The sequence below is a fragment of the Pezoporus occidentalis genome, unplaced genomic scaffold (genome assembly GCF_034315485.1).
Source record: "Pezoporus occidentalis ecotype Australia unplaced genomic scaffold, CSIRO_AGI_Poc_V1 ctg41, whole genome shotgun sequence".
NCBI classification, from domain to species: Eukaryota; Metazoa; Chordata; class Aves; order Psittaciformes; family Psittacidae; genus Pezoporus; species Pezoporus occidentalis.
The window spans coordinates 1,225,051-1,250,626 of record NW_026915736.1 but is presented as its reverse complement, the minus strand read 5'-3'; the positions used below and the strand labels follow the sequence as shown (position 1 = coordinate 1,250,626).

Sequence of the window (25,576 nt, the reverse complement as noted above, 5' to 3'; positions counted from 1 at the left end):
TTTACATACAAATAGCCCTTTCTAAAAGACTAGCTAATTTAAAAAGACAGCCATTCTATAACCTAGAGTCCCACAGCATAACTGTTTGCACAGAGATTAATTTTGGAATGTCATTCAAGGCAGACACTTGTCAAAATGACTTTTTGAGGTCCCCTTTGGTTCTATTTTCTGCAGTTCTGAAAATTAGGCTGACTTAGTTTTCTGTTTGACTACATTTCTACTGTGGATTCAGGAGAAAACACTTTTCATAGATAGCATAGGGAGAAATGGTGTTGTTCTTGAAGAGAAAATGATGTGTGACCCTTCTTATCCTTGGATCTTGGACTACAGTGCTTAAGCCTTTCCCCAGGTATGACAGTCATCTGCAAGTCTACTGCAGTGTTTTTCAACATATGCCTAAGGCTTGGGTCTGCCACTGTTTTTGTTTATATTACAGCTATAGCGGGGTCACTGTTGGTACACACTTAATGGCCTGTTAATATATACTGGCTTTTGAAGTAGTCTTCTGAGAACTTTGGGCCAGGGTTTGAGTTATATGGCTAAAAATGCAGCTGCTCTGTATTGGCATTGTGTAACTCACTTGCTGTTGTAGGCATCTGTAAGCCTAGTGCAAAACCTTGGTCAAAGATAAAAATAGTGATGGTGCAGTGCTTTCAGCATCTACAAAGAAGCTAAATGCTTTATCAAGAAGTTGTAATGGTCCATGTCTGATTAAAGGCCAAAGCTTGTATTACTTGACTCGAAGAAGCAGTTTCATACCAGAAGACAGGAAGGCTGCTCTCTGCAAAATGAATATAGAGCAAAAATCCTATCCTCTAGCCAAAACTGCAATTTGTGCAAAACTGCAAGCTTTTATAAAGAGCTGTTGTCTGTGGGGAAGGCAGTGATGAGATGAAGTGGTTTATCACTTGTGTCCCAGGAATGTTTGTGCTTCTCATGTGTTTCCCTGAATGTAGGAAAGGGCTGTCTGTATGTTAAGGTATGTAAGACCTTAGAGGAAACGGAGGCTTTTGTATTGCATCTCATCCCACTCTGAAAATTAGACTGACCTGGTCCTTGTGTGGTATCCCTTAACCCTTACTATCCAGTTGAGTGTCTTCCTTGGGCACGCGTTGCCACATCTTGCTTTAACTCATCTTGTTTTGTTGGCAAGCATGGCAGTGAAACTGTCATCTTTCTACAAATGAGACTCCTGCATGAATGAGCAGGGTAAGCCCTTCTTTCAAGATTACAGTTCCTTTTACAGGTTTGTGTAGATCCTGTTTCAGGGCTCGTGTTCTTCTCACGTTTCCAGGACTAGAGATCATTTGAGTATTTTAGGCTCTACCACACTTATGGTCAGAACGTTGCTCTGTGTTTCACTATGTACTTGAGGCTATAACTTCTGGCATACTTAACTTGCTAATTAATTAAATAGTGACAAAGGCTAAATAAACTTTTTTTTTTTTTGTAACTATGCATGGAACTAGGAAAGCTGGCAGTACTACTCATATCATTACTGTTTGCATATAAATGTACATGTGTTCTCTCAGATACTATCTTAAGTGATAAAGTGTCCAGTGTTTTCCTGGTGGTTTTTTTTTCAGTCTAATACCCTACTGTAAAATTCTCTTGATGGCTTGATTTTGTTCTTTGAATTCATCCTGAAACTGATTCACTATATTATCTTAAGGTCTGGCTTTATTTGTGTTTTCCCTTGTTGTTCATTGTCAGCTGATGCTTGGCAGGGCACGATGGCATGATTAGCTTTCATCCTAATGATCCTGTATTTCTCTCTGCTTGTTGAATTTAGTTTATTTTGGTTTTGAAATATTACACAATCTTTTGAACTTTGCATGTAAGGAATTTTCAAACTTTTTTGCCTTAGCTGCTAAAGTCTAGCTTTTGCCAGTAAACTTCTTGGAAAAATGTTAAACAAAGAATCAAAAATTAACTTAACATTCTTTTTGGTTTTCAAGCGTAAAATGTAGTTCATGTCAAATTATGTAATCTTATGAACAGAGCATTTCCTGAGAAGTAACTGACTGCCACTAACAGGACTGTTAATATAGTGAAAGAAGAACCTAGAGGTCAAAGGTGCTTTAAAAGAGACTGCGTATTGCTAGTTAAACCATATGAAAGTTTCGAGCCTTTCCAAAATACATCTGAACTAGCTCAGATTTCTTAGCAAGAGCCTACTGTACATGGCAAAATACACATCTTGCGATGATGATTAAATCAATGGCCTCAGTTGCAAGTAAGCTTTGGTCAGACTCTGATTACAAGATAATTGCCAATATTAGCTACTTGATGCTAATTGCTTTGTTATCTGAAAATAACTGAATATTATCCAAGATACTTTTTTGCAAACTAATTTTAAAATGGACAGAATATAATCTGGTTAAACAGACCGGTGGAGTAAATGCTAGATGCATTTAACACGCTGTTCATGACAAAAGATGTGCTTTATTTTTGGTGTGGCTTTTATTAATGGGAAGTTGGTCTTTTAAGTATTTTTCTATGAAAATATGTATGTGCAAAGGTGATACTTTAACATTTTTCAAGAACTCATATTTTTAAATGCTACAGACCAGAGACTGTCTACATTAAAGTTAGTAGCTTTACGAAAATGCATTGTAAGCTTTAATTTTTATATTGTAATAATAACTTGCTGTCAACTTGTTTACATATTTGTAGGAGGGAAAGCTTCATTATGCATTGACTTATCTTGATACTATCTTTAATAAATGCTGCTTTGAGCAGGATGCAGTGGATATTTTATTACCTGAAATACAATTAACAAAGCAATCACTGTAATCTGTATTCTGTTACTTATTACAATTATTCCAGTACTGAAAGAACCACTCTGAACTTTGAAGAGACTTTGAAATTGTTTGAAGTACAAGTAAGCTGTCATTGAGGTTTTGCTGTGGAGCCTGATGCTGATTTAGACTTAAATGAAAGTTTATGTGCTAAAGGCAACTTGAAAATGCTGTAGCCTTGCTTGTTTTGATTAGATATTCAATTCAGAGTAAAGTTAAAATAAGGTGCTTAGTCTCCCAAGAGTGCATAGCTTCCTGGGGACCTGCTGGATTTTCTTGGTTTTGGTGTGTTTTTTTTTTTAATCAAACTATTTCTGATGCTAGCCTCTTTTATTGATGTAGCTTTACTATTGTTTGTGCCAACAAGCAGATTTTGTTTTGTATTTCCTTGTCAGAAAGAGTTCTTCTGGTATCCCAGAGGAGGAGATGTGTAGATGAACTTGGGCCTTTCCTTTTTCAAACCTCCCTTCAAGTAAGCTGTTAACACCTCTAGCAAAACCCAAGCAAAAAAACACTGTTACCACATTTTCTGGACTTTTTTTTCCCCAAGGCTTTCTTCATATGGTTAATTGAGGAGGAAGACTTGAAAACTACAATTTACTGCAATTTACTGCTACTGTCTCCTAAGCATTATGGGAATACATTCCAGGAGCAAATACTGTAAGGGACCTTGCAGTAGTTCAGTTTCTAATGTCAGAACAATTCATACAGTACAAAGCCCTTGCCTCTGAAGAAACTGTGGAAGTCAGGGAACATTGCTGTTTTGGTTTTTTTTGTGTTTTTTTTTTCCCTTTATTTGTTCAAATAATGTTCTGCAGGTAGCAGGAACAGTCGTGAGTGTGGGATAAAAACTGTATTCCTGCTGTTTAACATGATGCTGATGAGACCTGCTCAGGAAATGATTATCTGGTGGTTCTAAAATAGTGCTGCTACATATGTCATTTTTTTTTTTTTGAGACCTCAAGTTTCTGTATTTTCCACACCAGTGTGGAAAAACAGACCACTGAACATGAGCGGGAGCCTAACAGGTTTCTAAAATCAGTACACTTCAAAAATTATTTTCATACTTCCTGTAGATCTGCCCAGGAACAGAACGGAGACTGTCTTGTTTATGGTTGCCAAGGTTCAGCAGCAGATTGTTCTGTTTGAATTAGGGTAGGAATCATGAAAGCAGCTGAAGCAGAGGCTATAAGGACTTCAATAAAGCCTAGGATTTCACTGCTGCCTGCTAATGTACAGTGACTACATGGATGAGGAAGCTCAGAAATGATTTAGAAAGTCTTTTATCCACACTGTCACAGTTCCAAGGTAAGCAGCACTTTGACCCTCACCGAGCTCTTCCTGAGCAACATCTGTATGTTGCATGGCACTCACTGCTTCCTCAGTGAGGTGTGCCATCCCATCCAGTCTTTCTAGTAATTTTAGTTGTCCTTGGTAAGAATACTAAGGGGAGGGCATCCTAACTTACTGCCTTGAAGGAAAGAATTTCTTGATATGGTTAACTGGGGAGAAGGACTTACAACCCAACCCAAACCAAAAGCCCTGCATAAAGCTAGTGTAATAGTGAAGTTGCATCTTAAAATGTAATGCTAGAAAAAACGCATAACCACATGTATTGCAGTCTTGAGGGAATTACACCAAAAGCTCTCCGTGCTTTTGTCAAACCCCTTTCCCCCAGGTCTAATTAATAATAGTTAATCTCTATTCTTAATACTAGAATTGCCAACTTCACTGGAGTTTCTCCTGTTGTCCATAGGAGGTGGAGCGTTGAGGTGGTGTTCTGCAAACTGAATGGGAGCCACAGGGTAAGCAGAGTATTTATGGCAGTTTTAATTTGTTTTATTGAATCAGCAAGCAGCACTGTCTCGATCTGTAGGTGCCCAATTACCAGACCTGGCCACAGACAGCAGCCTGGGGAGAAGGCCACAGGGCAAAATTGACCTTTGTTAGCAAACTGTAATTATCTAGGCTAATTAATCCTGATGAAAAATCCTGCTTCTCTTAAAGTTGAGGTCATGAAAGGGGGAGAATTGCTCCGATTTTAAAACACCCCTGGAGCAGCTGCTGAGCTGTTCTGCCCTTCCCAGGGGAGTCTCTTGGAGCTCCACTTCGAGTGCCTTTTTTGCTGGAGAAGAGGCCTGGCCATATCCGTTTGCATCCTACCTTGAGCAACCCGGTATTTTGGTAGCCTTTCCTTCCTGGAGTAGCGGTGAAGACTGTTCCCCACCTGCTGACGCTCTGCACTCTGCTCAGCGCGTACAGGCAGTGATCCTTCCGGATCGCTTTTTAACTAATCGAATACTTCACCCCGTGAAGCGGCTGCCTTGATACTTGTGCCTAGGGCGCGACTGCTCTGGAAGTGTCTTGCCCTCAGCTAGGGACGTTGCCGCTCAGCCGGCGGGCGCTTTGGGGCGCAGACCCCGCAGGTGAGGTGAGGACGGGCGGGGCGGGGCGGGGGCGCCAACTCAGCGCGGCGACGGGCGGGCCATGGCGGTGGGGCTGGAGGAGGCCTTCGGGGCGGCGGGCGAGTTCGGCGGCGGGCAGCGGCGCCTCACCGCCTTCCTGGTGCTGCTGCAGGTGAGGCGGCAGCGGCGGGGGGCGCCGAAGGCCGGAGCCGGCCGAGGCGGGGCGAGCCCGCCGCGCCCCGTGCGAGCCGAGCCGCTCCTAGCGGCGTTCCCGCTCTTCGTGTTTGCTGGGGTTTGTTGAGTTTGTTCGGGGTTGGTTTGGTTTCTTTTTCGCTCCCCGAGCAGCAGCAGCAGCATCCTGCGGAGGGTGGGCAGCGCGGCCGTGGGACGGGCGGAGGAAGAGCGGGGCCGCCGTGTGTGTCATGGCGCGGGATGCTGCGGGGCGCCTCTCCTGCGTTCGCCAGGATGCCCATGCCCGTTCGGAACCAGCTTCCTGACCCGCCAGGCGGCGGGATGGGGTGCGGGGCGCTGGCCGCGCCGCCGGAGCTGTGCAGCGGGCTCGCGTGGCCTGGGAAGAGTGGCGAAGTGGCCCTCCTGGCATTTCTGCGGCGAACAGCCTGGTGTACCCCCCTCAGGCTCGGGGGCGTTTCAGAAAGGATTTGGTGGGGTTTATTCCTTTTGCGAGTTGCTTTTCAACCCCCTTTCTCGCCCGAGTGCTTTTTTACATCTCAGCTTGGCAGAGTTTGTGATGCTTTCCTTGTTTCTATGCCCATCATTTTCGCTTCTTCACTTCAAGAGAGCCTTTTAAGTGCGAAGTGGAAGGAAATAAAGTCTGACCGCAGCAACTGTGGGTTTGGTTTTTTTTTTCCCTTTTGCATCTCTTGTGACACGTGGTGTTCAGGGCCTGCCTTTAAACACCCTGTGTGCAAACACTTTCACTTGCTTAGGTTCTTCCTAATAGCTTCCTCCTGCATTTTGAATCAGACTGCTGTTGTGAGGGAGGGAGATGGTGCTGTGTGCAGGTTTTTGTTGTAAGTTGTTTCTGGAGGAGTGTCCAAAGTAAGCACAGGATAAAGTGCCAAATTAAACCAAGGTCCAACCGAATGCACCACGCAAAGACTTGTGGCCTAATGTAGGGAGCCATTCAAGATTCAAAACTTTTCTATCAATGGTAACATGCTGAAAGTAACCAATATGTGGATATGCCTGAGGTTAGTTGTATTTTACCTTAAGCAAAAAAAAAAAAAAGAGATGTAAAGTGAAAAATAAAACCAGATGTGAAATGTGGAAGACATTCAGACCACCTTGACACCCATATTAATGGATGAATATTCTCATAATATTTTCTTCATGAAAATGGTTTTCGTTCCTGCATGTTCTGTTTTTTATAATGACCAGGTTAAATTTTCAGTCTCTGCAATGGACAGAACAAATGAAGACTTTTAGAAATATAACCTTAGATTTCTTTTATAGGTTTGTTTTTTGGTTTTATTGTATTTTTTCTTTAATAATAATCTTGATCTAAATGTTAGATCTCAAGATCTCAGCTATGAAACTATGATGAAGTTCTTAATACTTTCCTTTCCTGTACCTGGCTGCAAAACTATAAAAACAAATGGAACAGCTCTGCCATAGGAAGGAGGGCATCAAGATGAAGTCTTCACTGAAAGTGTACCAGTATCTCTGGAGTGGTACCCGCTGCTCACAGCAGCCTCAATGACCACATCTGGGAATTTAAACACAGTAGACTGACTGCATTTTCTTTGTGGTGCTGGGTAAAGGGAAATTGTTAATTTTCAGTTTAATGAAAAGCATACAGTATTCTATAAGGTCTCTTGGGATTGTTTGGGGTAAATGATTGTGCCTTATTTTAAGGTATATGTGGCTTGTCAGTCGATGCTTATTGTGCTTGTGGGAGCTGTGCCTGAGTATCATATAGACCAAGAAGGAATTCCAGTGAACAGAGCTGAACTTGCCAAGCGTATCCATTTTGTGGACAACTTCACCTCTATAGTAACTGAGGCAAGTAATTCCATGCATCTAACCATTTCTTCTTGGGATTTGTGTCAAGGGTGCAGGACGTGCTGCCTGTAGAAGCTGAGCAGGGCTTAGTGTAATGTTTTGTTTACACCGTTAAGAGTTATTGGAACCCACCCCTCTGGCTCTTTTATTTCATCATTACTTATATACTTTGAGATTTAAAAATAAAGTATTATCTTTCCTAGCATAAATCTAATACGTAATAATTTATATTAAACTTTCTGTATATTATTTATTTTGTTTTCAGTTTTCTTTCATTACTAATGAACAAAGACATCACTAAAGAAGAATGATTATTTGACTACAGTTTACAACTCTGGAATTTAGGATGAGTTCCTCCCAGTGCCTGTTTTCTACCAGGCAAAGGTTCAATTTGGTATGTTTCCACAATCTGCTGTGGATGTAACTTTACCAGGTTGTGTTAATTTCCCACAGAAGATATATCTTAAAGATTAAAACTTGTATGAAAGTGAAACTCATGTACCACAGGTCTGTGTATTTTGATGTGTGGTGAAAGCAGGAGATGGAACAGATTGAAGTTTGCTGAGTGGGACAGAAGCTTGACCCTTTATCCTCACGCCTTATGAATTCCACGAGGGAGGCTGCATTTGTGTTTTGCTAGTCCCTGGGCTATAATCACTCAGGCAAGAAGGAGTGACCTAAGCATCACAGCCAGTGCCAGAAAAAAAGACTGCGTGGGTGGCTTGGCTTGTAGCATGAACGGTCAAGAGTTCTGCTGCTTGAATTCTTGGAGTGGTTGTCAGTAAACTTGGATAAGACAGGTTAGCACTTGCTGTAGCTGGTGCCAGATTCTTGCTTCCTTCCCATTATCCCAAATGTAAGTGTATAATGTTTTTCTTGGAAAAATGTAGTGACCTGACATAAGGAGTGATGCAATATTGGATCATATCCCCTGTTAGAAACAGCCTGTTTTCCAAGAACACCCCTCAGTTCCAGACTCTCAGCAAGATGTGTGATACAAGGTAGTGCTTAATATATAATCAGAAATCAGCAAAATTTAACTAATACTATGTTTTTAAAGTCAGTGTCCCCATTTCCAAAATGCAGTCATTCTCAAGAGTTGTCAAAACAAGTTTATTTTGCCCTTAATTTCCATAACTTAAGGTTTTAAAAATATATTGCTAAATAGTCTTTTCATGGAGTCTTTAGATGCTGGCCAACGTTTTGCTGTGTGCTAGCGGTCTAGTAACTAAATCAAATTCCATGTGGATTTAAAGAGCTGAGAGGATGCCTATTTTGGTGATAGCAAAATTGGCAACATTTTTGTTGGCAGGCTACAATTAATTTTGACAAATACTTAACAAGTTCCTTTTGTGCAAATAAAATAGACACATGCTTTTACAAGTTATTCTTCACAGATTATTATACCAGACTTGCTGAAATCTGAGCATCTTCCAGCAACATGCTAAGTAGCACAAACAATGGTTTGCAAAAGCAATCTTTTCTCTTGTTCTGTGTTGAGAGAGGAAGCTGCTTTTGCAAAGTTTATTTCCCTTATTTTGGTGATGGAGCTTAATCTGTAAGTATTTTCAGTTCTGTTCTGGTTTGGCAGGGGCACTGTTCTGCTCTGGAGCTCAACAATGCTTCTGAGCAGGTCTTTCGTTCTGCTTCAAGAACTAATTGTTGTAATTAATTTTGGCATAACTAAGACTTCACAAATAACAGCTTGGGCTTGGTGCATGGAAAACACAGTTGTTAAAATTACTTCTTGATCTGGCATCAGCCCTTGCTTTATCAAGTGATGGTGCTTAGGAAGGCCCATCCAGGAATGCCTTACATTTGCTGTAGAAATAGTCAGTTACTTATGAGAAGTTGATTTTTGCAGCCATATCCATGAAGTTGTTTTGTTTCTTTGTATCAGCCTGAAACACTTCACAGGCAAGAAATTGGCATGCTGGGGGGTGCTAGCATGGAGAAGAAGGACTTAGCCAGCAGTGCTCTCTCCCTTGAAGAGCACATGCTGTGATATCTTTATACTTGGAGTTTCCTGAGATCTTGTGCCCAGAAATATTTAATTACTAAAGTCTCCTCAGAAAGTTAAGAGACTAAGTTTTGGGGATACATCTTTATCCGGAGAGACAGGGTAGAATCTTCTACTGGGTGGGCTATAGTACAAACCAGCTACAAATGTTGCTGCACAGGAGTTTTACCGCTGCAGAGTATCCAGAAGTTCCTCAAAACTCTGAAGTGCTGGAACACCGAGTAGGTCGGACTAGAGAAAGCGTCCTGTAAATGTGTTAAATCTGTTCCCGCTACCAATGTCTTGCAGGTTGCTGGATGGGTAGGGCACAGGTAGCGGGTGGGTTGCTGGGTGGATGGAGCCACGTCTTCTCTGTACTTTGCAATTATGTGAGTTCCAATTGAGTAAAAGCATATGTTTTGTGAGGTTGCCATAAGTAAGTTTTCCAGTAAACACACTAGGAATTATTTGAAATACTTAGGGATTAAATATTGGTTTGGATAACATTTTGTATTAAATAGTTAAATTCTTTTCCTGGAAAATCACTTAGGGTTTTCTGATTACCATTCTTTCCCAAGTTCATGATGTCAGGAATGTTTGTAGTCTCAAAAGTGCATTTCTGAGTGTTGATTCTCCTTGTTTGTAGTGGAGGGGCTGCACAAGCTGCCTCTGTGCCTTGCCCCATCAGGAATCGCTGCAAGTTTCATTCCAACTGTCAGTTCATTTTCTTCTCACAGTTTTTGATCATGCTGCCTAGGTTTAGCTTTTGGATGAGGTAAAAGCACATTTTATAGAGAAACCCATCATTTGTTTCTAACTTCTGTTTGATTGTCAGTGCATGTACACGGTAAGATACTAACGTACCAATGAGTAGTTGATAACTACAAAACAAGGGCATCTTTCCATAATCCCTTCCAGCTTTTCTTCAAAAGTTCAACATGTGTATGATGAGGAAGGGCACCAGGGATTACTCGTGGTTCAGGAAGCAGAGCTGCGCAGCATTAACTCTCTAAGTACTGAAGTCTTGAACATGCGTTTTTCTTGTTAATGAATAATTTTTATTACCTGCTTATTAAAATAGTTAAGCTTGTTCAATGTAGAAATGGCTAAGCTAATATCAGTTCAGGCTTCCCTTGTTTTAATAACTCAAAATAGGTTGCCTTGCCAAAGCTTGGGAATTGGGGTACAACTAATCACACTTATGAAGTTGAAAGTTTATATTCTGATGAAATTTCTTGGGGAAGAGAAAGCAGAAAGAGATGTGAGAGTCTATTAGGGCAAAAACAGGACTACTGTTTGCTTACTTTGAACAAAATTTGAATTGGATATAAAGCAAGTGGGAAATGGCAAGAGAAGAATTTTAGTAGTTTTTGATAGGTTTTTTGTCTGTTTGCGGAAGTAAACAACTTGGTGTTGATACTTTCAACAATAAGGGCATTTTTTTTTTTTTTGACAGTGGTACCTAATCGAACAAGAAGCCTACAAAGTAAGCCTTGCATCATCCCTATTTTTTGCTGGATTGCTTATTGGAAATGTTACATTTGGCCCCTTGTCAGACAAACTGGGCAGGAAACCAGTGTATATCTCAGGTAAGATTGTTGAAAGGCTTTTCTTAAGCATTTTGTATGGATAACATCTCTTTGCTGCCTGTGGGCCACTCTACCTGAAGGCTACCCAGGGGTCACCTGCTGTCTCAGTAATACAGAGTCAACGATCTGTAGCAGCTTTCCACTTAGAGTAGAGCAGCACTAAAATTGGTGTCTATGACTGTGCTAAGCAGCATAGCAGTCACTAGAATATCAATGGGAGATGAAAAGTAATGTGTTTTTTGCTATGCCTGTCACTTTTGGAGCACCATATTCCACACACTGCCTAGACATATTGTTCTCAATAAAAATAATTAGCTTTTGTTTGGAGGGGGTGGAGGAAAATTAATACCTGAATACTGAACATCTTTAGAGTGTGTTACTCATATCCTGGGTTCTGTTTCCCAGCTGTGTTTGCAGCTGGAAGGGTGTTTTTGTTTAATGGTAACATCATCTCAAGAGAACATCATCTTTGGCATGGCAGACCTCAAGTGTGTGACTTGAAAATGATTGTAATTTTCATATGGTATGATTTCAGGAAGTCAAATGTGAGAGATGAGAGACAAGAGTACTGTAGACTACTCATTACAGTCAGTAACTGACTGTGGTCTCTGCCTTTCTTTTGAATTCAAGCTGTGCAGCAGAAGTAATAATTACTAATTTTATTATCTTTCTACAGGTCTACTTTTGGATGTAATTTTTGGATATGTCACAGCATTAGCTCCGAGTTATGACATATTTGCAGTTTCACGTTTTTTTGTTGGAATTGTGAATGGTGGAATGGCTCTCGTGTCTTTTGTCCTAACACAAGAATATGTAGGAAAATCATTTTGGTCATTTACAGGTGGGATTTCGGAAGGTTTAATCTTTTATTACTGTGCAATGTATTGTTCTGACTGTCAATACCTTATATTTTGTATTTGTACCAAGGTTGTCAGGTTGTAGCAAGTCAGGCAAGTGTGGTGAGATAGATCCAAGCTCTTTGTGTGGGAAAGGTACACTGACTAAGGAAGTGGGATTGAGTTTGATAAATAGCAAAATAGAGGGTTTTAAAAATTGGTACATTGAGTCCTAAAATTTCTCAATTTCTACAGTGCATTATATTAAAAAAAGAATATATGCTTTGGCAGATTCTGCCACCTTCTGAACAATGCTGTATGGTATCTTGGGGAAGGTATTATTCAAAGTGTTCTTTGAAGGTTCCCAGGACCATGAAATGACTTAGTGCCTGGGTAGTGTTTTTTCCACTGCTGAATGTGCTGACCATCCAGTGTTTTTAAATCTCCTTTTTCATATGCCACTGCCAAGACTTAAAAAAGCACATCAGAGTGTTGTAAAGCTGGAGTAGCTCAGAGTGTAACGCCCTTTTGGCTAGCAAAACATGGGGAAAAACATGGTCCAAATGCTGAGTTGCTGTGCCTGTGAGCATGTTTCTTTCTCTCTCATTTCTTCAGTTGCCTTATGCTACTATTTTTCTTATTTCTTCTGTGGACTCCTGGGGAGTTATGAGACAGTTGTGGTTCATGTATATCTTCCCACTTAAAGTACTGAATTTTCTTCTCCTGGGTTTACTTTCTTGACTCATGCCCTCTTTCTCTTCTGCCCCTCTTTCTCTTCTGCCCCTCATTCTCCCTTGCGCTGTTGTTTCTCTCGGCTCTTGCCATCCTTTCTCCCTGCAGGGCCAGCATGCTGATGGACCAAAACCACAGTCCTGCTGCTTATCACTCAGTGCTTTATTCTAGTTTTGCTCAGATGTTGAGAAAGAGGGGTTGAACAACTGATGAGGGGCTGAATGATAGGGAGGTGCTGCGTGAGCTCAGCTGTGTTAAAGAAGCTCTCCTAGGTGCTGGCTGTGAGCTAGGCTTTGTGGGTGATAGCCAAGAGTTTCTGGGTTAGTACAAGATCTCTTGTTAGTCTGCAGAGGGTTTGTTTTTAGGCTTCTGGAGTTCAAGTTGATCCCGTATTTTTAACACATTTATTTGTGCTTGTTCCTCAGAATTCTGCTGCAATAAACCTCTGGCTTGCAGCTGGTTTTGTACTGAACTGTCCTTGAACTTCTATAACTTCCAGTTTCTGTGCCAGCTTGCTACCTCTATTGAAGATTAACTTAATAGGCCAAAATAAATCATTCATTCACAACACTTTCCTCTCCTCAGGTTTTCTCTTTAGGCTGTAGGTTTCTGTTTGTCCCTTGCTCTTTCCTATGTACCACCCTATATTTTTGAAAGGGGGATCCCCCCATATATTATATGAAGTTATTCTTCGTTGGGATTGCATATTATACTTAATTATAATACATGGGCTAGGGTTCTTTTGTTTGGTTTTTTTTGTTTGTTTGTTTTATTTTCTTTTGCCGATGGTTTCTGTAGTCACCATTTTGGTCTTGTATTTTCAGGTTCATTAACTAATTTGACATTTGCAGTTGGCATTGCAGTTTATGCTTTGCTGGGTTACTGTGTAAGAGAATGGCGCTACCTTGCCTTGGTATCGAATACCCCAGGGGTCATCTTCCTTCTTCTTTCTTTGTAAGTGATTCATGTGAATTATAATGATAAGAAAAAATATGCAGCAATTTAACAGTTACTTTTTCTTGTCATTGTTCAAGGGAGTGGTGGATGACATTTTTCTGTATGGCTTTATGAACCAAGCAAGAGCAAAATCATATTGTGGAGGAAGAAGTGGTTTTAAATGAAGCAGGTCAGGGTTACTCAGAAGACAGGCTTTTGTTTCTGCATGCTGTTACAGTTGTGGTGGCCAGTGTTGCAAAGAGCAGCTGTATGCCAGCTGTCCAATAAAACTTGATTACAAATCTGCTTGGGGAAGGGAAGGCCTGCCAGAGGCTGCGAGCTGGAGCATCAGCCAGGAACACTGCCTTCTGCCAAGAAAGGGTTTCAGTGCTTGAGAAGTTCTGGAAGTGATCCTAGAGGGATTTTAGAGTTTCTTTTCATGAGACATATGTATGCAAAGGGAAATAAATGAGAGCACTTGGAATTGCCTTTTTAGCATGATACTGTATGTATCTGCTTGCTTTTGAGGTCCCTTGTGTGTGTTCCTAGCACTGTTGTGCTTAGGTGCTCCTATTCAGAATTCCTAAATTGGCATGAGCATAAAAACAATTATGAAATGCATCAGTATTTAAGGAACTGCAAGTGCTTAGCTTTGTCTTGGCTGTGTTGTTACAAAATATTCTTCTAGCATATCAAGTAATATAACTTGTATGCTTCTGACACTAGTGAAAGCTGTAGAAGAAATTAAAGTATTGGTTTAGTGGGTTGCCTACACATTAATACAGGGAATGTCTAGCATACAGCACAGAAAAAAAACTCTTCTAATTTTTATTTAATTAAAAAAAAATTCAATTCTTTTTTAGATACATCTGATCTTGAAACAAATGATGTTAAAGAATACACAAAAAAACCACCACCCCCCCTGCTTCCTGTAATCAAGGAAAACAAAGCCTTTGGGCTGAGGAAGGAAGTTCTTCATAATGTATTTTCCTCTATGGTATTCTGTTTCTGGTGAAGTAGAATTACTTCTCCCAAATACTAAAAACATTGGGATCCTCCAAAGTATCGAAAGCTTAGTTTGGTTGTAGGGTGTATATTTGTTAAAAGTACCAGAGAAAATGAAGGTTCACTTAAAAATAATCCATTATTTTTTTTTACGGCTCATAAAAGTAGCAGCACACTCTCTGGCCTAAAAACCAAACCAAAACAAACAACCCAAAACAAATCAGGAATCATGAACTGCAGTTGTGGTAAGTAAGGATATTCTGATTATACTTGAGAATAAGAGGTTTCCAACCTAATGTGGGCACCAGTGAGCTGGTACTGGAGCCTGACAAGTAATTTCCCTGTAAGATTTCTTTCTTTCTTCACTCCAACTTGGAGCCTTCCCATAATGGAGAAGCTCAAAATACACTTCGTGAAAACAAAGTTTTGCCTGGGCTGCTCAGACAGTTAGGTTGCAAGATGCTTCCGGGGTAATGCTAGTGTAGCATTTCCTAAGAAGTCAGTTCAGGAGAAGTCAAGATTTACATTTAAACTCCTCTAGCATGACTGAGTGCTTTGTGAAGCATCTCCAACAATCCTTGTCTAAGATGACTGTATAATTATCAAGTATGTGGAATTTGATAGGCAAAACAATGTCAGCGGAATGATTTCTCAGAATTTTGTATGGATACTTTAAACATTGATTTGAAAAGTGGAAAGATTGACTTCAGTGAGTGCTGTGTTAATAGGAATGAACTTATCATAGTTGATTTTCTGTTCTTTCCTGTTAGTATGCTCCCAGAATCACCACGATGGTTGTATTCCCAAGGGAAAATGGAAGAAGCTGAAGATGTATTGCAATATATTGCCCTTGGTAATGGAAAAGAGAGATTAAATCTGAAATTAAAACCAAATGCAGGAACTTTCAGAAAGGATGTATCAGCACCTGGTATCCTAAACTTAGTAAAACACCCTGTCCTTCGGTGGCAAACTGTCATACTGATGTACATCTGGTATGTAATAACAAGGTACTGAGGCTGTAACTGAGTCAGGCACAAGGAAGTGATTAGAAGTTTTCATCCTTTTAAAAATCCTGTCCTCTAAATCAAATTTGTCAGTTGGTGACAGACAATAATAATCTAAAATGATGTGTTGTAAAGTTGATGTTTCATTATTATAGCTGTTGTGTTTTATGTTCAGTGTTACTTAGAAACTGCTTCAAACCCTCCTAAGAAGTAATCCGATGAGAACATAATATTTACATTGAGTGAAATGAGAAGCTGAAGCAGGAATTACTGAGAGGATGTGGATTTGAACCACCCTTAGTAAGAAAAGAACTATGTGGGTTAGACAAGAGTAGAGATCTGCAGCAAGAATAAGCATTAACAGCCCGAAAGCCCATTACACGGGTTCAGTGGAGGAAAACCGGAGGCAAACAAAATACAGATTGCATAGATTTATATTAGGTACTGTCTTGAAAAGCCAGTGTTGCTTTCTGTGGGGTGGGGATGTGTGGGCATAGTTCTTTCCAAGGAAAATACAATAGGTTTGTTGGGGAAGCCTTTCCAAGGTTTGCAGAAGATACTTGGTGTTAATCAATGGTTGCAAAGGAATCCTAGGAAAGAAAACTGTGTGTACAACAGTTAAGCATCAGCTGCTTACAGTTACTAGCTTTGCTGAATAACCTAGGGAAAAAAGGCAAGCTAATAGGAAATTCTGAAAGTTGTGCTGTGCGTATGGATGCATGCTTTTTTTTCTTTCAAGAAGTTGCTTTTTTAATTAAACAGCAATTATTCTCTTTGCCGTGTTTCCCTTGTGGGGGCAACTAAGAGCTCTCTTCCTAGCAGGTAACTCAATGTAACTAATCCATAACTCGGCATAATTTCCCTTTTAAATACTTTCTTAGTCCTAAAGACAACTTATGTTAATAGTGTAACTTCTGTGGATTTTTTTTTTAGGTATGTCTGCAGCTTTGTGTACTATGGACTAACTTTAAATGCTGGTGAATTAAGAGGAAATCTGTATTTAAATGTGGCTCTTTCTGGTCTTGTGGAAGTTCCAGCATTTCCTCTCTGCCTGTTTTTTATTGAGAAATCCTGGTAAGAAAAGCTTATTTCCTAGTTTTCTGCATATATTTGTTTATAGCTTAGAACAATGTTAACCTTTTTCTGAGGAAGAAACTTCCCTGGTTTTCTAAACAGTGTTGATTTTTTTTTATTTTTATTTTTTTAATTTACTCTGCTGCAGGGGTTTCTGCAGTTGGTACAGAAATGGGACTCTGATTTTTCTGCCTCCTCTTTTTTTTAGTTTTGTTCATCTTTGAAAAGCTCATCTCTTGAGTAATTCAAATGATTAATGTTCTTAAAAAAAGCTTGGTCTTTATGGAAAAAAAAAGTGAGTAGCCTAGTTATTTCAGTATCTATAGCTTAGATAGATCTCTTACATATTTTATTCAGAATGACTTGTTTTTGTACTGCCTACCAACTGCAGTTGAAAGCAATTTTTAGCATTGGTCATTTTTACTTAAACTTTTCAAAGAGAACTTTGAAGTGAGAGCCATTCAGTTTTTATTAAGGTAGAATGCTTGATTACCTTGTTATTTTCATACATTTCAGTGCTATTTGGAGGCCATCCTTTATGTGGGTGGTTATTTCCAAAGACCAAACAGTCTGGCAACCCAAAGCTATTCAGGGTTTTATGTAACCTTCAGTTTGAGTATCTTTGTAATTGGTCTCACTGAGATCAGTGGCAAAAATCCTATTTTCTTCAGTCAGGTGAGGATGTCACCTTTTCAGTTTTTTTGGGCAGTAAAAATCTGTCATCTTTGTGAAGCTAAAAAGGAAAACAACCAGCCAACCTTCACCTCTAGCCCAAGAAGCCTGAGTCAAGGACACGCATTTAAACCACAAACTGCACAAGTCCTTTTCTATGTCTTTTATTTCCATTGTAATTTGTCAAATTAGTTGTAAAATGAAATCTTTTGGTTTCCTGAAAGGATGTGTGTAGTTTTAGGTGCTTAATGCAAAACAATGTGACAAGCCAGCTGCACCGTTTTCATTCAGTTTTTCCTTAAAGTGTAGCTTTTTTGTTGCAAAAATATTTAGAAATATTACTGTTTGTTATAGATAAGCTGTGGTTCTGCTACTGTAGGGCAGTAGTTAGAAATAGCTGTGAGAGTTCCCAGAGTAACAAGCATTTATACTATTTCTACATGCCTGCAAACTGTTACTGTGAATATCTCTATTTGTGATCCTTTGCAAATAATGATGAAATAAATTGTAATATGGCAGATGTGGAGATGGACTGATGGTTTTGCATCCCATTGTTGTCTTTTAAAGCAGTAGGCAGTAGAAATAACCTTTGCTTATTTCTATGCATATGCTAGACAGAAATGCATACAAAACAGCTTTACTGTGTGTCATGACTATATATTTATGTAAAGTTGTAAAAGAGAAACACAGATTAGGAAGCATTAGAATTGCATTTTCTTGACCAACATGAAATTTGATCTTTGTGTGTGTGCACCGTAGTACCCTTTTGGTGATAGGGTCCATTGCCTTGCCCATATAGAGAAGAAGAGAAGATGGAGCTCTTGTTGCTGAAGTAGATGGGTTCTTCTCAAGGCTACATATTCAATAGCTTGAAAATCAGAGCTTTGCTAGAAATTAGAAAACTTTTGTGGGAGGACTTCAGTACCAGAACTAGGAAAATAATGCAAGATTTGAAGCACTTACCAAGTTACAATAGGTTAAGTTGGTAATTGCAGACAAATTGAAAGTATACTGAAGGACTTTGTTTCCATCTTTATCTGGATGTTCTTTTACTTCTAGGTCTGGAAGACGTAAAACTATGACATGTTTTCTGATATTTGCAGGATTTGCCTGTATATTTACCATGTTTGTACCAACAAATGCAGGTAAGTGTGTAATGCTGCTAAAGTAGATGTTTGTTAATTTAGATAAAAGCTAACAAAACAAATTAATGAGTATTTTGTGACCAAGTATATGAGGGCCTAAAGGTCTAACCATTTATACCTCTTTCTTCTGGGGCTAGTCAGGAAGTCAGGCTCTTGTCTATATTGCTTTTCACTTGTTGCAGACATAATTTGATCCTGTTAGTTGACTAAGTTTGTCTGACTGCAAGCCCTTGGCTCTTTGAAGTTTCTGTCTCAAATATTGTCATTGCCTTCATTTATCACTATTAAGCAGCTTACCTTAAAATACTGGATTTAATAGTCAGACTGCAGTGCAGTGTAATGTTAGTTAGACCAGATCTTGATGATGTGGGATGCTGAGCTTAATTTTAATTTTGTTTTGGTGGCCTGTAATATTTATAGGAGAATAGGAATGGAGGTTTTCCTGCATTAGAAGGTTATTTCATCATTACAAACCCCAAACAACTAGAAAGCTTTAAAAAAATAATTTGGCACTTGAAAATTAGAAATGGAAGACTTGCAATATGGAAGTAATGGGGATGGCAAGAAGCGTGCTGCCTTTCTCAGTCTCATGATGCATATTCCTGTGCTATGCAGTTGTGAGGACACGTCATTGTAACATGGAGTATCATCGAGTATATTTCTCATCTCAGAATACGATGTTTTTTTAACATTGTCAGTGACACATGTTCGGTTTTGTATTTTCACTTTCCATTTCAAGTACAGTTTTTGTTTACTAATACTTAGGTACTGAAAACTCCTGTCTATATGACACTAACAGAAGTGGTTTCTTGTATGTTTTTTAATACTGCATCAGTAGAAATTCTTTAACCTTAAAAGTGTTTTAACTGAGAAGCACCAGTGATGTTATTACAAGGTAGCCTTCTGTAGGTTGTGTTTATCTCTAACAGTGGTAAATGCTGTCTGGCATCCAGTTCAAGCTGATCTTAGAAAAGTCTCAAGAAGAAAAACAGAGAGATAAAAAATGCTGTAATCCTGTTTGCCATGCTTGTATTAATTCAAGTCCTTAGATGTTTTGCTGCACCTTTTATTGAGAGGTTTTTTTCCTTTGTTCCAATAAGTTTGCTCTTTGGGCTTCTTTTTATGTATTTTAAAACAAAATAAAAGCAGTAGTGACTAGTCAGGATAGGGTAATAATTCTTGAAGAGTTGCTAAATTTCAGGAAGTCTGTCTTTTCCAGTTGACTTAACTTTAACCCCATTAAAACATCTTACTTTCCGCTGTGGTATGAATAAAGCTGGTTCATGGCTCAGAGTGATCTGTGTCTGTTAAGTAGAAAGAAATTTGGCTCCAAGCATGATGATGATGGGTGAGGATTGTTGCATCTCTAGTCTGATGCTCCTATCAGTAAGGAGAACATTTCTTACATTTGTCTAAGTCTTCATTCTTCTGAGCAATAAGATCCTTGATTTTATTACAAGGGATTTAAGATTTTAATGAGAGATTGGGCACTTGCCTCTCATGTCTGTAACTTTCACTTGATTTGAGAATCTGATAAAAGTAATTTTCCCTGTGGAATAAACTAATAACGTTGTTATTAAAGATCCTCAGCTCCCTCTTACCTTATCACTTAGAACTCATCAGTTAATTTGTGTATCAGATTGGAAGACAGTGAGGGAGAGTGGCAATGGAGGGGGAATGGAATTGTAATACTCTTTTTCAAAAGTTGCTGTAAAGCATGAAGACATTGCTTTTTGTGCCTGCATTATGCTATAGCAAGCAAAGGAGACTTCTAGCCTAGGGGTACCTAGATTTTAACTTTCAATTAGATATATCTTCTTATGCTGAAAACATAACAACTTTTTGTGACTTTTATTGATACACTTTTCACTGAAAAAGGAAAGAAAATTTGCAATTCTTTAACAAGAGCTGAGGCGTAATTGAGTTAATGTCAGGTATTTCCTTTTGCATTGAGCGTGACCCTTTCTTGGTGGATATTTTTTCTGAAGTAAATTTAAAGACTTCCTTAGTTTTAGAAGTACTGCTTAAGTTTCTTAAAAGAACTTTTACTCATGAAGATGACAGCCAGAGGATGAATCCACATAATGGCACTGCAAGTGAGACTAGTAATGACATAACTCCTATTCCATAGGGTCTTAAACATCAGCATCTTTGTGACCATTTGTTTTCTCTGCAAGAATTGCAAAAAATACGTTCCAAGGCTCTGAGGAAAATGTCATGTCAATGTCTGGGCTTACCCAGGGAAGCTGATGTGCAGAGGTTTAACACAGATTCTAATCCTGCAATAATTCCCCATGTGGCCAGCCTTCAGCCTCCCCTGAGGGAGGGAACCTGGAGAAGACTGCTTTTTAAATTTGCTCCTGACTTTGAGTGCTAATTTCTCTGTCTAGAACAGACTCTTTCTTCTGTTTTGATAGTAAGACCAAAACTTCCTAAATGCATTAGTGCTATACTTTGAACACATAGATGTGCAGTGTGCCATTTAAGTCTCCCTGGGAGAGAAACAGCATATTTTAAAACATGTTTGAGAATTACAAATCTCTTCATCATTTCATCTTTGGTTGACGGAAGAAAAGGGATGTCCCAGCTTTCTGACAGCACCCAGTGAGGCTCTGAGGACCAGGTTTACACCTCTCCACCTTGTGATTGTATGCAACATTCCACTGAGCAAAAGGGGAATTTGGCTGAAAATGTATCTGTTTTGCTTGAATTATAGAAATAATTGCAGAAATGCATCACACTTAAAAACATTAAATAAAGTTTCTGGATTTCACCTTATGTACAAATGAATTTCTGCTTTGGTTGAAATAGAATCTGACTTGATCAGATGAACAGAAGGGCAAAAATTAAAAGTCAGTTGAGAAGCAATCAGATTTTCCATTACTTAATCAACATAATTTGATCCAAACCAAAACATGCTGAACTTGGTGCTGAGGAAGAGAACCTGAAATGCAGCTAATCAGAGTGTTCAGTCTTCCTTATTAAAATGGATGATGCAAACACAATCAAATCAGGATAATGAAGGACAGATTTCTTTTGGCCTTTAAATGATGCACACTTCAGTTTAGCCAGTGTAGCTCTGTCTAATAGAAAACTGGGCTGCATTAGCACTTGTTCTTTTAAGTCCCAAAAGGATGTGAATCAAGTTTTATGGTTTTAGTCTAATAAATTAAGGAGGCAATGATGTCTGTCAGAAGATGCTGTTACCTGGTAAGGTATTCTGACTGCAGAGCTGGAAGTCTTAGCCCTTCCATTTAGAGCTGTGATAGTTTTATACTTCCCCTGCCAAAATGGGTCCAGTTTTCTTGGTGCTAAATATAATTTTATTAGCAGTTCTGATTCTAGCTCTTAAAATGGTTGGGAAGAACTGAAATACTGCTTTTCAACATAGTTTAAAAAAAAAAAAAAAGAAAGTAAGAAACCAGACTATTTATGCTTGTTCTGTTTTTTGTTTTTTTGTTTTTCCTGAAAGGTCTGCTCTTCAGTTCTACTTTGTTAGCTTTGTGTGGAAAAATGATGGTCAGTGCTGCTTTCAACATTTTGTATATTTATACATCTGAACTGTACCCAACAGTACTGAGGTAATTACCAGAGCTTCTAGGTAAATGAAAATACTTTTCATGCATGGTGATACTGACTGCTGTTGTGCTTTAATATTTATCTGTAACGACTTTTACCTGAAATAGCTATATGAATTCTTTCTGTAATTAAGGCAGCTTGACAGGGCTTGAAAGGGTTTTTTGTATCAGTCACACATTTTGCACCAATGCAGTTTCCTGGGCTGTTTGTGGCACCTGCCTTTAGCTTTGAATGTGGAACAAAAAGAGGAAAACCAGCTTCTTATACTGCTATGCTAAGTGCTGTATTTCTCATTTATACTATTGATTTTGGAGGATAAAATCACAGGATGCAGAACCAGACATAATTATGTGGTGGAAGTATATGCTGACTTAAGCATAAACATAGACTACGCAGTAAGGACTATTTACATTACGTCTCTATACTTGTATCTCCCGTTTCATTAGGCTTGTTTCCCTGCTGAAAAAAGCAAGTGATGATCTGTATCTTTGTTATTTAATTAAATATTCATAATGTAACTCATTTTAATAGTTTATGTATGACAGTAATTTGCTTTATACCATGTAATTCATGAACAAGTGGGCTAAAACCTTATTTTTCATAGTTCTTATGGACTCTGTGAGGTTACTCTCTCCTGTTGTCCCAAGATAAATCTGAGATAAGAAAATACAGTACCACAGAATGTTGTTCTTCTCACCCCATCTCGATTCGACACGATTCTCTGAACTGTACTCAGTGTCTAGAATTTGAGCCATATTGCACAAGTTGCTCAAAAGCAGCAACTACAAAACTACTGCAGAAATGGAGTCCTTCTTTAAAGACAGCAGGAAAGTTGAAAGCTGATGTGGAGTAGGAAGGTGTTCCAGCTGGTGGATGTGTCCTGTAGCACTGCAGAAGCAATTAAAGTGGTGACATAAATCACTTGATTCTAGGACACTGAGGTCTTGATGGGGAAAAGTATGGGGGTGGGGTGTGTGTAGATAAAAATGTGAGTGACTCCTTGGATTGGCTTTTTTTTCTCTTGCGAGGTTCAGAAATTGCCATATGTTCCGGAAGCATACAAAGCTAGACTCTGAATACAGGTTTTGTGTTTTGCAATCAGACTTGTGAGGGTGGAGGTGGATTGTCTGTTTTCAGATACTGACTTGTGGTTCTTGGCATGGATTTAGGTTTAATATGCAAGTCCCAAACACACTGATGGAATTTGGGTGTGGGGGTTTGTTTACATTCTCCCAGTCCAAACTTTTGTACTCTTCTTGAAGTGGGCAGTTTTTGACCCTTCCTGTCCCCTCCGCTTTTCTGGAGTTGAGAATCAAGAGAAATAAATCTCAAAATATTTTAATATTTTGATAATTTTAATACTTTTGCCTGTTTCACTGTGTTTCCATATGATGCTGTCTTCCTAAGTCTCACTGATGTTCAGCGCTAAGTGTGTGGCAGCTCAAACCTAGCAGGGATTTCAGAAGTGTGTCTCTGTGTTTGAAACAAAGTGTTTGTGATTAGGAAGATTTTTTTTTTTTCTTTTTTTAAATTAATCGAGTAAAGGGCTGTTTCACTTGAGAATCCCCACTAAGGTTCTGGCAAAAAAAAAAGTAACTTTGTGTGTCATACACAGACTGACAGTGGAGAAAATGCAATAAGGACAGTTCAAGAAGTTGCACGCTGTTAGACCACTCATGTTTAATAATGTGGCAAACTGTTAATTTAAACCGTATGAGAATTCCTCGCGTGACAACTTACGTGTTTTAAAATGTTTGATATCTCTGGTACTGTAATTGCAAGTATGAGAGTTTATGCAAGAAAAGCATTGGTGGGCGTTTAATTTAAAGCGAACCACCAGCACCATCTGGTGGTCTTTGCAAAGCTTTGTCCTGATCCCGGCGTGGCTCTGACAGCGGAGCTTAGGCCCCCCGTATGAGGAGGCATGGACCATTCATAGCCAGTGGAGAGGAGGTGGAATGCACTTTTTAATTTTTTTATTTATTTAATCCAGTTGGATGTTTTGCAGGAAAATTAAATGTCTCCAGTATTACTGCTCCTTATTTAAAACTTCCTGCTTTATCTTTACTTATCTTTTTAAGTTACTGCTTTATCTTACTTATCTTTTTAAGTTAACTGATACATGGTGTAATGACAACTACACCTCATGTTAGAAATGGGGAGGTGCTGCAAGCTGGAAACTGTGTATGTGCCTTGGGCTTTTTTCCTTTTTGATGTGTCTTTAAAATACCTTCAGGAACAAAAAAGTTAAAAAAGAAAGAAGTTAAAAATACCATTGCATTTTGGACAGAAGGGAAGACCTTGTATTTGGGAACAAGATGTAATCATAGCTCTAATAATATAGACTTAAGGCCAAACTCATGGTTTGGTTTCTTTTCGTTGTTTGGTTGGTTGTTGCGTGTGTGTGGGTGTTTTTGTTGTTGTTTTGTTTGGTTGGTTGGTATTGTTTTTTTTTTCTTTTTCCCCATGCGAAAATGATTGATGACATCCTTATATGTGATGAGTGAAATTGGAGTGGGGCCACTGGACTGTCTTAGGGTAGTTTTGGAAAGCTCATTTGCTTATTTTCACAGTGGGGAAACTATTGTGTTTTCACTTAATGTCAGTGGTAGCAGGTAAAGTTTGTACTCCCTTAAAATACTTGCCGTTTTGATCTCTGGTTGTCTTTACAACCCACGTTTTTTTTCTGCTGAAATACCCCTCGAGGAGTGCTGCATGGCATGTGTTCTTTGGCAGGCAGCTGCAGCAGGAAAAACTGGCTTGAGCAGAGCTGTGATTACCCTGTTTGTAGAGCTATTTTGGCTGGCATTAGCTCAGCAGGGTGCTCCATGGGATTGTAGGAGCACATGCAGTCAGTCAGGTCTAGTAGGTGCTCTAGTGAGAGTGGTGAAACCAGGGCAGTAAGGTAAGACTGGGTGGTCAGATGTTGGCAGTGCAGCATCTCAAGAATACTTGCTAGTAGTTCTTGGGCAATCATGCATTTTTTGTTTGGATACCATGACATTCTTCTGCATAACCCAAATTGTGGAATTCTCCATCTCTGGGTATGAACAGGCTTAGGGTCTGTGGGAAGAATGCTTCTAAACGAATGGTTCACACGCAGACTGGTGTGTCATCTGTTCAGAGATTTTGTTGACAGGGAAAGATGCTTGACCTTGTCTTTTGGGGTTTGGCTTTATGTTGCCTTAATGTGAGGAAGTGTGGGTTGCGAATTCCCTTTTCCCAAGAGGACCTGATAAAAGAGAAGGTTGCTTTGTCCTTTTTAATGTTGTTTTATTTTTATAGCAAAGTCACTCAAAGTTTCTCATTGTCATCCGCTTCCTTTAACCTGTGCAAAGGGCCATTAGGAAGGGATGTGCAGGTGGGTGATTTTGGTATGCTAGTGACCCACGTCACCTCTCTGTTTGTCATCTTTAATCCTGTTACTGTCTTCCTGTCTTTGGAGGAGAAAAAGGAAACAGGGTGAGCCAAAGCAGCTCAGCTCAGTGGTGTGACTGAGGATGATGATGATGAATGAGAGGAAGCAACTGAGACATGTAGGCAGAACAGCAGCCACTGTGAGCTGGTTCTTGCTGTCTCAGTGATGGTGCCAATGCCAGTCTCTGAAGGAGCTCTTAAATACCATATTTAGGAGTGATACAGAGATGGAAGATTTCTGTATTTATCAGGAAGTTTTTTTATTTTTTATTTTTTTTAACTTTCTTTGAAGAGGATCCTTGAAGAGGCTCCTGCTGTTCTAACCTAGGCTTTGATTGTCACAGTCTAGATGGGATTGTT

General features: G+C 39.3%; 1 protein-coding gene and 1 long non-coding RNA gene across 6 annotated transcripts in view; one reads left to right on the top strand and one right to left on the bottom strand.

Annotated features, from left to right (window-relative positions):
• Window positions 1-2,379: 2,379 nt before the first annotated feature.
• Window positions 2,380-5,159, bottom strand: LOC134171597 (uncharacterized). Its single transcript, XR_009967678.1, has 2 exons — window positions 4,965-5,159; window positions 2,380-3,288 (listed from the first exon to the last, which is right to left on the bottom strand). It is a non-coding gene; the product is annotated as an uncharacterized LOC134171597 (long non-coding RNA).
• Window positions 5,160-5,261: 102 nt separating this feature from the next.
• Window positions 5,262-25,576, top strand: part of LOC134171595 (solute carrier family 22 member 15-like) — a 29,511-nt gene continuing 9,196 nt past the window's right edge. Inside the window, exons 1-10 of one of the 5 annotated variants that reach the window (XM_062633971.1) lie at window positions 5,262-5,378; window positions 7,082-7,228; window positions 10,684-10,816; window positions 11,493-11,657; window positions 13,209-13,338; window positions 15,096-15,317; window positions 16,263-16,403; window positions 18,135-18,220; window positions 21,693-21,801; window positions 25,085-25,160. In XM_062633971.1, the coding sequence (XP_062489955.1) occupies window positions 5,289-5,378; window positions 7,082-7,228; window positions 10,684-10,816; window positions 11,493-11,657; window positions 13,209-13,338; window positions 15,096-15,317; window positions 16,263-16,403; window positions 18,135-18,220; window positions 21,693-21,801; window positions 25,085-25,160 (1,299 nt within the window). In that variant the 5' untranslated portion in view covers window positions 5,262-5,288. Of the gene's footprint in view, window positions 5,379-5,670; window positions 5,725-6,119; window positions 6,982-7,081; window positions 7,229-8,859; window positions 9,617-10,683; window positions 10,817-11,492; window positions 11,658-13,208; window positions 13,339-15,095; window positions 15,318-16,262; window positions 16,404-18,134; window positions 18,221-21,692; window positions 21,802-25,084; window positions 25,161-25,576 lie in introns of those variants that run through there. The other 4 variants (XM_062633970.1, XM_062633973.1, XM_062633972.1 and 1 more) reach the window with 4 other exon arrangements.